General features: G+C 53.8%; 4 protein-coding genes across 4 annotated transcripts; 3 read left to right on the top strand and 1 right to left on the bottom strand.

The window, feature by feature from the left end:
• Window positions 1-569: 569 nt before the first annotated feature.
• B0T26DRAFT_747297 (uncharacterized protein) lies at window positions 570-1,373 on the top strand (the record flags this gene model as incomplete). The annotated part of the gene is made up of 4 exons (XM_060444833.1): window positions 570-699; window positions 748-890; window positions 1,030-1,295; window positions 1,358-1,373. 4 exons carry the CDS (start codon window positions 570-572, stop codon window positions 1,371-1,373), a joined length of 555 nt encoding a protein of 184 aa, XP_060299760.1.
• A 1,493-nt stretch (window positions 1,374-2,866) lies between these two features.
• Window positions 2,867-3,250, top strand: B0T26DRAFT_747295 (uncharacterized protein; the record flags this gene model as incomplete). Its single annotated transcript, XM_060444832.1, has 1 exon — window positions 2,867-3,250. One exon carries the CDS (start codon window positions 2,867-2,869, stop codon window positions 3,248-3,250), a length of 384 nt encoding a protein of 127 aa, XP_060299759.1.
• Window positions 3,251-10,488: 7,238 nt separating this feature from the next.
• Window positions 10,489-13,120, top strand: B0T26DRAFT_737759 (major facilitator superfamily domain-containing protein; the record flags this gene model as incomplete). Its single annotated transcript, XM_060443499.1, has 4 exons — window positions 10,489-10,491; window positions 11,408-11,565; window positions 11,674-13,043; window positions 13,104-13,120. The coding sequence occupies 4 exons, from the start codon at window positions 10,489-10,491 to the stop codon at window positions 13,118-13,120; spliced, it is 1,548 nt and encodes a 515-aa protein (XP_060299758.1).
• Window positions 13,121-13,507: 387 nt separating this feature from the next.
• Window positions 13,508-14,949, bottom strand: B0T26DRAFT_747292 (uncharacterized protein; the record flags this gene model as incomplete). The annotated part of the gene is made up of 2 exons (XM_060444831.1): window positions 13,508-13,551; window positions 13,626-14,949. 2 exons carry the CDS (start codon window positions 14,947-14,949, stop codon window positions 13,508-13,510), a joined length of 1,368 nt encoding a protein of 455 aa, XP_060299757.1.
• Window positions 14,950-15,893: the final 944 nt, after the last annotated feature.

The raw sequence follows: 15,893 nt of genomic DNA, 5'->3' as shown, positions 1-15,893 counted from the left end.
GATCCATCGGGGTTTAAATGAAAGGTGGAATAGAATCTTGAACAGAGGTAGCGGCGAAGTCGGCCTTTTAGACTCTTTGGGAGCCTGTTCGGGACCCCTGAGCTTACACCGCCAGTCGACCAGCTCGTTGAACTAGCCCAAATATTGACATCGTGGCTTGGCGCCCAAAATTGTGTCAAATTGGACTATCATCACGGACGGAGACTGCTAATTTCTAATACTGAATTAGCAGGATTGAGGATGAAATGTCGGCGGGTTGCGCGATCCCGTAGCGAGCCAACGAACGACGAGATATCCCCCGCTAGTGGGGTGGCAAACAAACAAGAAGAACCCGTAGATAGGGGAAATTAGAGCATGGATTGCTAGGAAATGGCCGCATTTCACATGCAAAGACAAGTGATAGCTTTCTACAAACGAGGCCGCGCGGCTAGCCTTGTGCGGCCATATATTTAGAAGTCCTCCCATGCTGCTCTGCTCCATTCCGCATCTCACAGTCCCAGCCTTCCAATCCGCTGTCTTTTCAACCATCTGATATCTAGACAACGAACGGCTACCGATAGCAGCATACAATGAACGCACTGTTTCTTCGGGTCCTTCTGGGCCTTCTTGCTTTTGGCAGCTGCATTACCGCCGGGCCTGTGGCCACGCCATCCCTAAAGCCACTCTCGCTGAGAACCAACACAACCGACAACTCCGCAGGTGCGTCTTTCCGCGGAGAAGGCGTAGCTGACTGCTGACACCAAACAGGCCTCTTCTGCGGAATCTTCAACACGGCGAACACGCAGGACACAGACGATAATATATCCTGGTTGAAGAACAACGTCGGCACCTGCTTCACGCCCGCCCAGACATGTCGGCGGCATTCTTGCATCAACACAAGTGGAGTCTACGTATGTTTCTTCTCTTCGCGCTCTTTTTTCTTTCACTTCGTGGGCGGGGTTTCCATACCATACATGCTCTTGACCAGCCCCACAAAGGCATAATTAGGTGACGACCTGGCAGCTAATAGTGAGGGGGCAACGTACCTAGGTCTGCAATGACAACAACCACGACATCACCCTCTCGTGTGCCAATGACGTCGTCCCTCGCCTCGACGATGTTATCGTGCACTGCTGCAATGGCGCCAAGAGCGGCATATCTGGCCAGAAGTTCAGCGATGACGGCACCTGGAATGCCATAATTGCTTACGGGAATTGCAACCACAACTGGGATGCCGATCGCCCGTCCATGGGACCACCCGATGACATATGGGGCCCCAACGGTGCTTGCAACAAGATAGCTGTGACTGGTGTAGGGTAAGCGTCTAGGTCTTTCTTGCTCTTTTGGTATTTCCGACAGGCAGCTTACAGATTATTAGAAGTGGCGTTCCGTGATTGTGATGGGTCTCGCCAAAGGGCGATGCAGGACTGGAGGCTTGCAGCGAACAGATCAAGGCCGAAGTGTTTTTGGAAGAAAGAGGGATGCTAGAGACTGCCTTCCCGTAGGCTTTCTCTCCCGGTGGTTACGTGGCAGTTTCTCTAGGTAGATACCTAACTAATTATTACACCGATGGAGACCGCCGATTTGTAACATCCATTACATGACCCCAAAACCGACAACAAGAGTTTCCATTTCCTCCTTCGGAGCTGAGCATTTGCCGCCTTAAGCCGAGCCAGACTGAGCCGGGCTCAGCGAGAGGCCATTTTTTGGGCTACCCCGGTTGTACTTGCCGTGGTTTGAAAATGGTATTCTGAGCCCAATTTCAAGACACTGGCGCCCCGCAACCTGGCCACCCCGTCTCTTTTTTCCCCTTCGCCCTCTCCGGCCTTAGCTCGCGGTACAGCGCGTCAGTCTCGTGCACAGCAGCAGCCGCCTCATCCGGCTCTCCGGCCTGCGCGAGGAACAGCGACTTCAGGAATAGTGTGCGCGCCCGCTCGCCCTGGAAGTACTTGCCGCCGGCGGGGAAGTAGCGCAGCGCCGTGTCGAACATCATCCTGCAAAATTACAGTCAGCAATGCAAATTCGTTTCAGTAATTAGGTACCTTGGGTGCCTAGTCACAGAATTGTCGCAGCTCAAGACCCCGAGTGCATTTTAGCAAGCCAGTCGATTTCTTCACCGCGGCCTGCGGCATGGAGAATGGCAATGCGTAGGCAGTCTAGCCTGCGGACCAATATCATAGAGCTCTTCGTGTCCTCCTTCGAGCCGCAGATATAGGTTAACTATTGCAGCAGGGTGTTAGCCGAGGTTTCATCAAGAGCTTCAAGATCTACGCCGGAATTTGGAGCGTGGAAGAAGGACTTTGCCGAGGAATCTCGACTTGTTACCAGCACGGAACCTAGACCTCGCGAAGGGGTATACTAACAAGCCGAGGGTGCACACGGAAGATGCAACAGTCGCCATCATGAAATCACAATCATGCGAACCTCGACGGACTCGCGGGGTGTGCTGCCGATGACACTAGCAGAGGATGACACTAGCAGAGCCCCCGAGGGACCACGGAGGGGTGGTACATCAGTAAGCTTACGAGTAACGGTTAGAGTAACGGTTGGAGTGGACCTTTCCCCCCACTCTCGACCGAGCGGCGGAGGCGTAAGAAGACGACCGTCTACATGCAGGTCAATATATCGCGACTCAAGTTACGGCCGCTAATTGAGGACTAGGGAAAAGCTCAAAGAGACTAGGTCTAGAATAATCAAGGTCGACTACTAAGACGAGGACACCGTCAAGAAGGCAGCGCAAGATTTGCTGCAGGAAGACATTAAGCTCGATGTCTTGGTAAACTCTGGCGGTCTGCAATGTAGTTTCTGGCTAGCTGTTGCCATCTTCCACCAAACCGCTGATCTCCGAGTGTCTATACAGGTATCGGAGTTCAGCCTCAAAAGTGGAATGCACAAAAACGGCACAGGGAGAATCATCTACATCACATCCGACTCGGGGAGCATTGGCTGTGAGACACATTCCATATCTAGGGTTGACATTAATACCCTTGCTAACAACGTCGCCGTCCCTAACCCCTCGGGAAACGTCATCGGCTATCGCATGGCAAAGTCCGCGGCCAACCAACAGGTCAAGACACTGGCCATCGACTTCAAGCGAGGCGGCATCCCCGTCAGCACCTTGGCATTCGAGCCAGGGTTCATTAAGACACGTCTATCAGGAGACACTAATATTGTCGAGTCTTGCCCGGGAACGGTGGACATTATCGAGAGGATGGCGCCCGACATGCCTGGGGCCTTTCTCGACTGGCAGGGCAACACGGTTCCTTGGTAGATCGCTTGATTTTGTTGATGAAGATTTAGGAAGGAGGTAGTACCTCCCGAGATGTCAAAGGACTTGATTAGCAGGGTAATTAACGTGATTCTGCCTTTGGTTCGGTCTTTCTTTGGCGGGCATTAACGGGAGTGCAGAAGCATGAAAGTGCAACACCCACAAGAATAAACCGGTGTAGAATGTAGAATGAGCGTAGAGACCCCTCAAGCGCACAGGACTAGTGGGGGCGGGTGCTTTGGTCAAGTTAAACATGGACCACGGTCTCCATCCAACGTAAGACCTGCCTCCGTCCGAGCTCATCTACTGTTTACCGCAGCAGACTGCACAGTGCGCGACCACGGGGCAATCTGTCGCCTTCACTGCACCAGACCGTGAAGCAAGAGCCAGCCCGCCATTTGCCAAACCTGCGACGCTTGTCCGCCGCCAAGACTAGGTCCAAAATTGGTGAGCTTGACTCTAAAGACGAAGACACCACAAAGGCAGCCAAGGACTTCCTGTAGCAACCTAGACATCAAGCTGCATGTATTTGTCAAATCTGGCGGTCCGGGAATTATTTCTCTGGTCTGTTGTGCCGCCAAACAAGCCGACGGCATGCTGTATTTGCAAGGTATCACAGCCCAGCCCCAGAAATGGGACGTACACGAGGCAGATGACTTGATGGAGCAATTCCAGGTCACGGCGGTGCCTCTAACCCAGAGCCACGTTTGATTGAATCCGACGACAACTTCCAGCGGAAGTCGGGGATCGAGTCTTACTTTTTACGGAGCTCAGTGGGTAGACGTCGCTCCTTCCTGCCAAGCGCAGTAATTTTACCGGTAGGACTGTGATTAATTAGGACATGATTTCACGTAATTAATGGCATCCCAGCAACCAAAACCCTCGTACTAGAATCATCACGGCCACGACTTTGTTCCTTCCTCACCCCCCTAGGCCCTGCCCCACACCTTGCATGTTCTCGTACCTTTTAGGGACAGGACCACTTTCCTTGCACTTCTTCTCTACAATAAAACCCAAAATCTTCTTCGGTGTGAGTGCCGCCTTCCTCTCTGCTTTCGTCGCGCACCTCACCCCGCCTCGAATCCCAATCCCAATCGCAAGCACCAATTCTTCTTCCATCTTCTAGCGTCTACAAGTCGCGGGCATTATTTCTCTACTCTACCCGGTTTGACACGTGGAATTTGCCACATTTTCGGTCCTCGCTTTGTCAAAGCGAAGTAACTATCCGGAATGGCTTCCCCCGAAGTCGACACACTCGGCCTAGACCCCGCAGAAGACAAATCGCTTTTGAAAGCTGCTCGCAACTTTTCCAACCACTTCAAAAGGCCTGGCCCTGTCGACGAGAGAGTTACCAAGGCATTATGGTGGATCGTGGTAAAGGAATTCGAATCCAAGGCCCCAAAACTGGGGGAAAATGAAAAATTTCCCAGCTGGGTCAACAACAAGTGGTCAGCCAATGACATCCGCGCTACACTGCACGCCGAATTCAAGGGGTTCCTAGGCGAAAACACGGCCTAAGAGCTCAAGCTCAAGAAAATCACTGAAATTTTGGGCTTGCCTTCCTGGGCCATTCTTTGCCTCTACTTCGGCTCAATCATTTTGACGTCCCCCTCTGCCGCCATGTCGCTGACAAGTTGGCTGAAGAACGCCAATGATGATAACAACGACGTTCACTCGTCCCTCCAAACTGTTTATAAAAACCTGTTGGAGGTTTACACGGGCCGCCTTTCTATGGTTGGCGAGAAGCACGCGAATCACGCACATCTTGTATTCGCACGATCAGATGCTCTCCATGTTTTCAAGGATTGCGACTTCGTTAAAGCGACATCGCTGTCTGAGAGTAAGTTCTCCTTTTACGCGCTGGCTATTCACTAGAATATCTCTAATTGCTTTTCATTTCAGCTGGCAGTTCCGCTTCAGCATCAGAACCCTCCAAGCTCAAACATGAATTCGAAGACACTGTCCAGGATCCTATATTCACTGGACCTGCCACTGTGGCTGCCAGTGACCCAAGCTTGGAACAAGGAGCATGATAGCATTCTCCTCCCTGGCTTTCGAGACGGCCGAGTTATAGACCCCAATCACGAGAAATTGGCTATCGACACCAGAGACACCAAAGCCACAGACACTTCGTCTCGGAAGCGTTCGCGCTGCTCTGTCTCACCTCCTCCGATGCCTTGCCTCACCCCGGACAATTCTTGGAATTCACCACAAGATCACCTAGCAGGCAACCATTTGAACAAGAAGGCAAAGACAGCAGGCCGAGTCGCACTAATAGACAATTCGATCAAAGACCTACATCTACATGTCCCCAATGGCGAGGCCGCTGGCTATACCATAAATACAATTCTGCAGTGGCTCCTATCCCATGTGCCCGAGTCCGCTACAATCAATCCCGCTTTGATTTCAACTCAAGAAGGTGATCGGTCAGGCCTGGCAGACCTTTTCAAGTCTCACTTGACGGAGATCAACAACTTCATTCTCCCGATCGTTGTCCCGATTGGAATTGGAAGAGCAAATAGAAAGAAAGAGCAATGGGTTGTGGCAAAGGTAGATATTAAGGCTCGGAAAGTATTCGTCATGGATTCGAAAGCTTCTAATACACACCTACGGGAAGTCAAGAAGATCATTGAATCGTTCATCAAACAGTCCTTGCCAGGAAACGAGACTGAAGATGTATGGAGTGTCTGGGCTGTAGAACAACTCGCTTGCACCCAGGATCAAGACATCGAAAACAACGGCGGGTTGTATGCCGTAGTTACGGCAATCCGCCTTGTTTGCGGCTCTAGTCTGGAAAGCGCCGTCTTTCCAACGACCGTCAAACGGTGGCTCCGTTCATTGTCTCATAAACGCGAGAATGTAGCGATATATTTCGAAGACGCTCTTGCTTCTCTCGAACCGACACTAGAGGAGGCAAATCGCGAGCAAAACCTACCCGAAATGCCCGATCTTGACTCTGACTTCTCGAGGCCGGGGAGCGCAGTACCACAAACCATGAAGACGGCCGAAATGATACCGCGGATCAACGACATCACGCATGGTGCGCGTGAGATGGAGGCTTATGCAAGAGATCTCCGCCGCATTGCAGGGCGTCTGATGCGCTGTGCTAAAGGTCACAAACAAGCGGCCCTGGACTTGAAAAGGTCCAAAGATTCGATAAAGGAATCTCTAACCGAAAGGTTGAACATCCTCCAAAATATAAAGACGGTTTGTCAAGAGATCAATTCCTGGCTAGAACATCTCAACAACAAGATTACTAAGTTAGCTTACCCAGATTTGGCCAGGCCCCACTTTTGGCCCGGGCGCCGCCCGCACTTACACAACGCAACGCATGACATTTGAAGCTATAGAAAAAGGTCAAATCAACTAATTACAATGCAACTTTCGTCTTCTTCTTCATCTTCCGAGCCCTCTGGTTTGTCTGAACTGTCAATATCGCGCCCAGCTGCCCTCTGTGCCTTGCGAATGTCCTCAATCGTAGCAAACTTGGAATTCGGGCTCAATTGGACCTTCTTCTTCTTGCTGCCTTTCTTGTTCTCAATTTCGGCCTTGAGAGCTTCATTCTCACGTCGTAGCTTAGCCAATTCGAAGTCCTTGATGTTGAATGCCTTTTCGATCTTCCTGAATAGCGTACGGCGAGTGCGGCGAGCCGCCGAATGTATGTTCAATTTCGCCAGGGAGACCGTGAGCTCCGTGACCTTTTGAGGAGTCTTCTAGACGCCGTATTTATCATATACCTGTTGCTGCAGGTAAGCTAATGACCTGGCTTCCTCCAGGGCCTGTGAAGCTGTATTTGTGGTGCCTTGGTTCCTGTTTTCTAGCAACAACTTGCTTCGCAGGGGCTTTTGCTTGTTGACAGGCCACAACCCGGCGGCATGCCAACCTACCTTGCAGTTGCTGGGCTGAAATGCGGTTTTCCGGGCTTTTAAATAACAAAGCAACATAAGCCGGCGCCCTAGAACCGTGCTGTGCGATAACGTCGGCCTGCTATTGAGCTCCTTCCTGTATGCCCTCTTCAGGACTGAGAAGACAGTCAAATCGAGAGGTTGAAGAACATGAGAAGCGTGTGGAGGTAAATAAAGAAGGTAGATGTTGTTTTGGAAGCATGACCACATATAATCATCGGTGGTATGACTGCCGTGGCCGTCAATAATAAGTAGTCGTTTTTCTCCGTTGGCTGGCCGGGTCCTAGGAATGAAGACCTTCTGAAGCCATTCCAATGCCCTTGCATCGTCAATCCAGCCTTTTTCCTGGCTTGTGAAGTGCCAACCAACGAAGGATTTGAGATTTTCTGGGTAGTGTTGTTGTTGAACGGTCTTTCCTTTCATAATGACCGCAGGAGGTAGGGACTGGCCAGTTGCAGAGATACATTCCACGAAGGTAGTCCAGCTGCGAGATCCGGGTTGTTCCTTCATCAACACCTTGTTTTCTGAGCTTCCTATGACCTGGCCGTTGGAACCCTGGCCTTCAAGAATGCCTGTCTCATCTTTATTCTAATGGTGCTCGGGCTTGATGCCCCGAATAACCGGGAGGGCCAGGTATTCGAACCAGGCCGTCACGGCTGCCTTCGTAGCTCCGTTGAGGCGCACCGAGTCGATCCGCTGTGCTCTCTGGGTCCTAATGGTCGGGTTCCGGGTCATGAAATGCCGCACCCACTTCACCCCGATCTCGTCAGGCTTCCCGAGCTCCCGGGCCAGCCGGCGGGCGAATTCCCTAACCTGCGCATGCGTAGGAGGCAGGCCGAGGGCACCCTGCATGACGATCCACTCGGTCAAACGCTCTTCCACAGGCTTATCTAGAGTCTGAATGTGTTCAAACGCAATGCAACGGGCTTTTGTGCCGGCCAGCCGGTGCCGAAGTGTACTCCTCGGCACACAATATTTTGCTGCCGCCTGACGCACACTGCTGCCGTCTCGCACAAACTTCATCGCGGTCAGCCTCTCCAATTCGTCGTATTCAGGCATGGTAAATAGAGGATTGATTGAGCTCTCGATTAACCAAGAAATGGAAGAATTTGGTCTTGTTTTGAGGAAGTTGCGGTGTGATGAAGAAAAATCGGTCAATCACCCTTGGTGTAAGTGCATGGTGGCTTGCGCATGGGCCAAATGTAGGGCCTGGCCAAATCTGGGTTAGTTAACTTAGTGCCGAGGAATTTTACACCAACATAGAAGCGAGATGCACCACTGATGCGGACAAATTTTCTGAGCTTTCGGAACTTGTCCCCGCGATGGCAGCTCTACCTGGCTTCAATGCTAAAATGCACGGGATATTTTCCAAGCAAGGCGAATCCTTGATGTCTATTTGTCGATACTGGAAGGAACGCGAGGAGCTTACCTTTGACGCTGAAGACCGCATTCTAGCGTCACAACAGATGGTCGGAGACTGCATAAGCTGTTTAGACCGCGCAATTGTCGAAAGCGAAGAGAAAGCGAAAATTCCCAAGTAATTCACTGAGCTGAAGGCGGTTGGAATGGACTGGCGGGGGGTTCCGTACTCTTCCCCTTCATACGCGATATTAGGTACCTTAGGTCTAGGTACATTTCCGTAGTCACCAACGCTGAGTTCCTAATCTTCATTCTGTCCCGTCTTAATCTTGTCAATATCGGCCATACCGTGGCAGAGGCTCAGGAGACCATTGGTGAGCCGACCATACTGAGCCCAACGCCGTAAACACAATCCTGTAGATCCCGACTTCCAGAGGAAACCAGCCATGCTGAATTTCGGGCCGCCAGTTCCGCCATCTAATGGATGTAACATTTCGGAAAACCGGCTGTCACAGGCAATGCTAAGTTTAACGCCTTCATTTCGGCTCTCTCAATACGCACTACTAAGCAAGCGCGTCATGCTGAGTTTAGGGCCGCCAGTTCGGCCATGTTATAAATGTAACAGCCGGAAAACCGACTGCCACAGGCAACGAAATTTAACGTCCTTAGTTCGGCCCTCTACCTACGCACTGCTAGGGAGCAAGAGCGTCACACCGGTCACTGAGTTTAGAGCCGCCAGTTCGGCCAGATGCAACAGCCAGAAAACCGACCGTCACAGGCCATGCTCACTCTAACGCCATCAGCTTGTGCGAGGTAGGTTTAACGCCGTCCCAGGGCGGTGACGAGAATGCGCGGTGACGTAGCTTCGTGCAGCGACTCCCCTCACTAAAAATCCCGAGCTAGCCTGGGGGATCTGGGGTTCGGTGGTGTTCGTCCCTCTTCCTCGATTTTTTCAGGTTCCTGGCATCTTTGGACACCACCTGCCGTCAATGTGTATTCATTTCTAGAGTGCACGACGTGGATCGGTGTGACAGATCTGTGATGTAGCAGGTGTTGGTTGCTCTGTGGAACGGCTCAGAGTACGAGACCGGACAAACTGGCGTGTGCGAGGAGGCAAAGGTCGAGATCCCAACTGGTTTGAGCCTGGGAGGGTTCGAAATGATAGGGTAAACTGTCTGAGAGGTCTGCATGTCGACGTGAGTTAGCATTTTGGCTAGGAAATCTCGAATATGGCGAGAACAAGCAAGAACCGAGAGGAAGATCCAAGTGATGAGCTGACAAGAGCAGTCAAAGAAACATACAATGTAGGCCTGGTAGATCCATAGCCCTGCCATATTGCTTGGCTATCGGCCGAGGGGGATGGTCTCGTTGAAACTACACTGCGCCTTCTCGTGAAGCTGCGGGGAAATTACTCGACTGATCACTGTCCTGCACAGGTCTCCCTTGCAGAAAGGTCGATTTTTTCCGAGACTCGCCATCTCGAAGAATTGGGCGTGCAAAACTAGCTCCCAAACGCTCGTTCGTGATGTGGCTAGGAAAATAAGAAAAGAAGGCGAGCGGACTCGATTGGTAGCCAGTTGCAATTCGAAAATGGGGGTGTCGGCTGGATTATCGTGGAACGAGATTCTCGATTTGGTGAAGAGCGAAGAAACACCTGGAAAGCGAAAAGTTGGAAATCAGGAACTGAACGACGTGGCTGTCTCCCTGGTCTCTCTCCACGGAAGTGCGATGCCCACCCCACTTCCCTCACGCAAGCTCCATGACCTCTCTCCGCCTAAACTCTCGACTAGCTTTGGCTCTTCCATTGTGATCCTTGACTAGATCAAGCTGACATTTCGCTGGCACCAAGTTGCGACATTATACACACGTTGGGACCGGAACACAAAACGTAGGTGATGCACGCACCACAATCATTGACATTTTGCACGTTTTCCAACCACAGAATTTAGCCTTCGTCAGCGTGATCTAGTCTTTGAGATGGTATCCAGCAGCTAACGGGTTCAACTTGAAGAAACTAGCCGCGTCTCGCCAACACGCGAGCCATTCGCCAGTTCGCAATGGGACTGGGGCTTCTGAAGCGACTCGTCCAACTGAATATCCGGGGCGGGGTCGCAGGCCATAACGCAAAATGCATTCGCCGCGGCGGTTCGGCGACGGGAGGTGTCGTGATTGGACGACGACAAAAGTCGGTGTTGGAGCGGGAGAGGCCTCGGCTCGGCGTTGGGAGCCTGGCTGCTTGATGTTCATCGCCGAAGCAAGGATGTGCACTAACAGCCGATGGTGTCGTTCTCTACACAAAGGCGTTAGCGAGAGGCTAAGGTCTCTCCTTGGCGCGAGCCTCACGCACGGGCCCCATATCTCCGGTTTGTGCTCTGCGGTCTGCTTATTTGCCCATATTCCATCGCCGAATTCCGAGGCCTGGCAAGGGTTTCTTGGTATTCGTGTCGGGGCTTTGAACCGCCAGGCCGGCAGGAACGCGCTCCGTTGGCCGATGCGCTGCAATCCTCGATATCAATAAGAAGGAAAATGAGCCCTGGGCATTTCCCAGTTCCTGTTGACGGCGCTGTGGTTCTTCTTCCTCGTCTCTGTCTGCGCTTGTTCTCCCTTGATCATTGGCAGTCTTCCTGCTCTCCCTCTCCCTCCCTCCTCTCGCCGTCTCGTTGTGCTTGGTCACTTCCCCTGTCACTTCCCTAATTAACCTATTAGTCGAACAATCGAACTCGAGAAAGGGGCCACGATGTCCGTCCAGACCCAGACCCAGAGCACCACTACAAATCCAGTACCAACCGGTCCTCGAGAAGACCAAGCCGCAGATTCAGATGGCGTGGCCGGTACTGCCACATTGACAGAGACCAAGCCTCCCCTTGTGCCACAGGTCGACCAGCCAGCGGCCAAGGGCTGGAAGTTTTGGATGGTGTTCCCACCGCTGTGCGTGGCCACTCTGCTCATAGCACTCGAGTCGACCGTGACGTCGACAGCGCTACCCGAGATTGCCGCCGCACTCAATTCGGGCGACAACTACGTCTGGTTCCTCAACGGTTACCTCCTAACAGCGTAAGTTGCACCCCCCATTTCATTATCCAGCGCCAATTGTGATCAAATGAAAGGCGCAAGACCTAGCAATCACAATAGTCACAACAATTCGCTGACGCGCCACCCCAGAACAATCTTCCTCCCCCTCTACGGCCAATTCGCCGACGTCTTCGGCCGGCGCTGGCCGACCATATTCGGCGTGGCCGTTTTCACGCTCGGCAGCGGGATCAGCGGCGGCGCACACTCAACAGGGGCTATGATCGCAGGGCGGCTGGTGCAGGGGCTCGGCGCGGCGGGCATCACGTCCATGACGCAGATCATCGTTGGCGACCTGGTGCCGGCGCGCGAGCGCCCCAAGCACATGGGCGTCGTGTTCGCCGTGTTCGGCGTCGGCACCACGCTGGGCCCGCCCGTCGGCGGCGTCATCGTCGCCCACGACTGGCGCTGGGTGTTCTGGCTCAACCTGCCTGTCGGCGCCGTCACGCTCGTCATGCAGTTTCTGTTCTTGAAGGTCGCCTATGTCAGGCGCGCGACGTTCCGCGAGCGCATGCGCAGCATCGACTGGCTGGGCAATTTGCTGCTGGGCGCGTCGGTCGTGGCCGTGTTGACCGCGCTGTCGTGGGCCGACGTGCGGTACCCGTGGAGCTCCTGGCGGGTTATCGTGCCGCTCGTCGTGGGATTTGCCGGGTTTCTCGGGTTTCACGTGTATGAGATGTCGCCATGGTGTGCGCCGGTGCCGGCCATTGCGCCGTACATGTGGGCGAGCCGCGCCAGCGCCGTCGGGCTGGTGCTGAGCTTCCTCCAGTCCATGCTCATCTACTGGCGCACCTATTTCTTGCCGCTTTACTTCCAGGCCGTGCTTCTGGCGAGTCCAGCCAGGTCTGGTGCTCTACTGTTACCGACCATCCTCATGGGCATCCCCGCGGCCATCATCGGCGGTGGCTGGCTGTCGCGGTCTGGCCGGTACAAGCCGATCCATTTCTTCGGGTTCGCCTCCACGGCGCTGGCGACGGGACTTTACATTGACTTTGGAAGAGGCTCGTCGCTGGCCAAGGTGGTGCTGTATCAGATCGTGTGCGGGCTCGGCGGCGTCCTGCTGTCGGCCATGGTGCCAGCAATCCAGGCGGCACACCCGCAGTCGCGCGTGGCGGCGGCGACGTCGACGTGGAACTTTTATCGCTCGTTCGGGGCCATCTGGGGCATCACAATCCCGGCGGCCGTGTTCAACTCGCGGATGGCAGCCGAGGTGCAGGCTCGTGTGTCTGACCCGAGGGTGCGCGCGCTGATCGGGTCGGGCGACGCATATGCCCGCGTCTCAAGCGCTTTCATCTCGTCGCTGCCTGAGCCCGTGCAGAGCCAGGTGGTCGATGCGTACCGCGAGACGCTCAGGCTGGTGTGGATCGTGTGTCTGGCCTTTTCGGTGCTCGCGCTGCTGCTCGTCTTTGCCGAGCCCGAGATCCCGCTAAAGGAGACGCTTGTGTCCGATTACCAGCTCGAGGGTGCGCAGAAGAGCCAGGATGACAAGGAGGTGGGCATTGCGACGCCACTATCGGGTCTAGAGGCTGAGGCCAAGTAGGAGCAGGGCTGCAGATGTTCGAATGCCACTGCCGTCGAGGGATGACACCCGGGTTGGACCAGAACGTTTAATCAGAACAAAAGCCATACTTTTGTTACACCCTCTGGTGTCTTCAATCCTGTGCCAAAAAAAGGTTGCGCAAAACGACTTGTCGAGAATGATGGAAGTTGAAGACGATTTTTCGGTGCTGGTGCAACTTTTTGTGACAATATAACTTGCGGTATTTTCAATATCAACTCGTGCAGCACAATCTGCCACACTTCGAACTTGCCGACCCAAATCTTTCGTTTGAACCAGGTGACTTCTGAACACACCTGTGACGTCAAAACTATCCGTCGTCACATCATGGCGCGCCGCCGGCTCGCTTTCAACTCTTGCCTGATCTCCCTAATAATCCCATACGCCGTCTCCTCGCGAGCAAGCAGCGACTGCTGCGACACGTCGTGGACAAGACTCTGTGGGACTACACACCCTGGAATATCCGCCTGGCCGCCGCCACTGCTACACATGATGCCCACCAGCAGCGCGCCCATGACATCCAGCGTCTCCTCGACCAGCTCGAGCGCCATGCGTAGCTGCAGGACGGGGAAGTCGTCGAGCGAGCACGTCATGGCCGTGATGGTGGGGAGACACAGAGGCGGAACAGCGCTGCGATTACTCTGCGAAGCCGCTGCCGTGGCCGCGCTGAAAGCACCCTGTATCGCGCGCAGCCGGTCAATGAAGAGCTCCGTCACGCGGATGTAGCACGAGTAGATGATCAGCGCCGTGCCCGCGTCGAGGGCCGGCGGTGTCGCTGCCGCCGTGTGCATAGGCAGGTCGCGGCTGCTCGTCCCGTGCAGCTTGCGCAGCGCCTTGAGGAAGTGCACTGACAGCACGATTGTCCTGTCGAACTCGTTGATGGTGGCTGGCTGGCCGCTGTTGTCGGAGCCCTTGTTCAGGGGTAAGTCTTGGTTGGGGTTCTGGTTGGCGTGGTTGAAGAGCTTGATGTTTATCTCGGCAAGCTTTTGCAGCCATTCGCCGTCGGCCTTGCCAGGGGACTGCTCCTGTCCTTGACTTGTTGGAACTGCCGGAGAGGCATAACCAGTGAAGGTGCCTGAGGTGTGAGAACTGTCGACGCTGCGCACCGAACCACTTGCGGATTGATGCTCGTGACTTTGGAGCATGTCGTCGTCCCCTCTGTTGGCTGGGGTGGTCATGGGTGTCTCGGCAACAAGTCGCTGGAAGATGCAGACATTGTCCCCGCCCATTGCAGATGCGGCTCGTTGTATCGATGATTGTCGAAAGTCGGCAGTAGAGAAAGCGCTCACCCAGTTGATGCTGGAAGAGTCAGACGCATGGGAGCTAGGTTCATGGCCAAGTCCGATGAAAGAGCCTGAAGTGTTACCATGGCCTTGGCGGGTTGCCCCGTCGATCCAGCTTGTCGTTTCGACGCCATCAAAGAATTGGTAGCTGTGTCTCTCACTGGATGCATCCGGCATATCATGCATTGCCTGGTGCAGGTTGTCCGCTGCCTCACTTGAAGTTGCAGGAGCCTCCGACGGGGTAGCATGGGAACTGCCGATACCTGAATCGGGGCGAGGAACGGCCAGGGCGGAATTTAACTGGCGCGCCAGCGGCCTCCCGCGGCGATTTCGCATCGAAGGACTCGACGCGCATGTTGCGCTTGCCCTGACACATCGCACACAGGGGCCGTCGTCATGGCGCTGGCAGCTCAGCTTCTGCGCGTGGCAGCGGTCGCACGCCCGGCGGAGGACTGGCTCTGCTTTCACCCAGTTGCTATCAGCACGTGGCAGCGCGCGCGGGTCGTGTATGGGAAACAAACCAGACATGGCGGGCATGTGTGTGGTGGGGGGGTGGTTGTTAGGGAAAGAAAAGAAGCTGATATTTGGCGGCAGGCCCTGGCGTAAGTCATCGTGAGGGGCTGTTTTGGGGGCCAGTCGCATCGGTGGACGGAGAAGCGGGACGCCGGGTGCCGTGCTGACTTAATCACCAACATGCCAAATTTTGTGTCCTTCAGGGACTAGAGTCTAGGGATTAGGCCATAAACAAAGTGGAGTCTCACACGTTGACTTTCATACCAAAAGCAAAATTTTGCAAAAAATGAGAACCGACACGAGACCAAGCAATGCATCATTAAACTCGGTGCACACGATTTCGTATGGCAAGCCCGGCTTTCGTGCACGACAGTGGCCTCCCCGGCCAGGTTCCACAGGTACAATCACGGCCAGCTTCATGTATGATTCTCCGAAAAAAGAAGGGAGGGGATGCGGAAGTCTGTCTATGCGAGCCTATAGATTAAACAAATCTGCACCGGTATCTGACTGTTTTAACAATTCCTTAGCTGCCAAGACAAGGATGCCAAATCGCTTCTTTTGTCAAAAACTGTTCAGGACACGCAAAATGCAGACAACCGAGCGACGGGTTCCTGCGGAGAGCTACTCTGCCAGGGACAAGATTAGGCCCACGGCTGTTGTCAACTGTCAATAATCATGACAGTCTGCGACCACGGTGGCGGACGACGCTGCCCAAATCTGGATCGAATAAACAGTTTGATAAAACAACGGCTTAAAATGGTGAGTGAGAAGACATGCCGAGAGGTTTGACAAGCGAGAAGAGCATAAGCGGGCATCGTGGGTGTGGCGTGTGCTATCTTTCGGTATAATTTTGGTGGGATTAGAGTAAGTGACTGGGGCTTCCAAGGTGAGTGTCATTCTTGCTATGTCATCTGAAACTCGTGACATCTCAAATGAGTTGTTGTTAGTAAGATGAGAAC

Source organism: Lasiosphaeria miniovina (assembly GCF_030549165.1).
Source record: "Lasiosphaeria miniovina strain SMH2392-1A chromosome Unknown B0T26scaffold_2, whole genome shotgun sequence".
Classification (NCBI taxonomy): domain Eukaryota; kingdom Fungi; phylum Ascomycota; class Sordariomycetes; order Sordariales; family Lasiosphaeriaceae; genus Lasiosphaeria; species Lasiosphaeria miniovina.
Note: the sequence above shows the minus strand (reverse complement) of the source record. Positions and strands in the feature narration are given on the sequence as shown.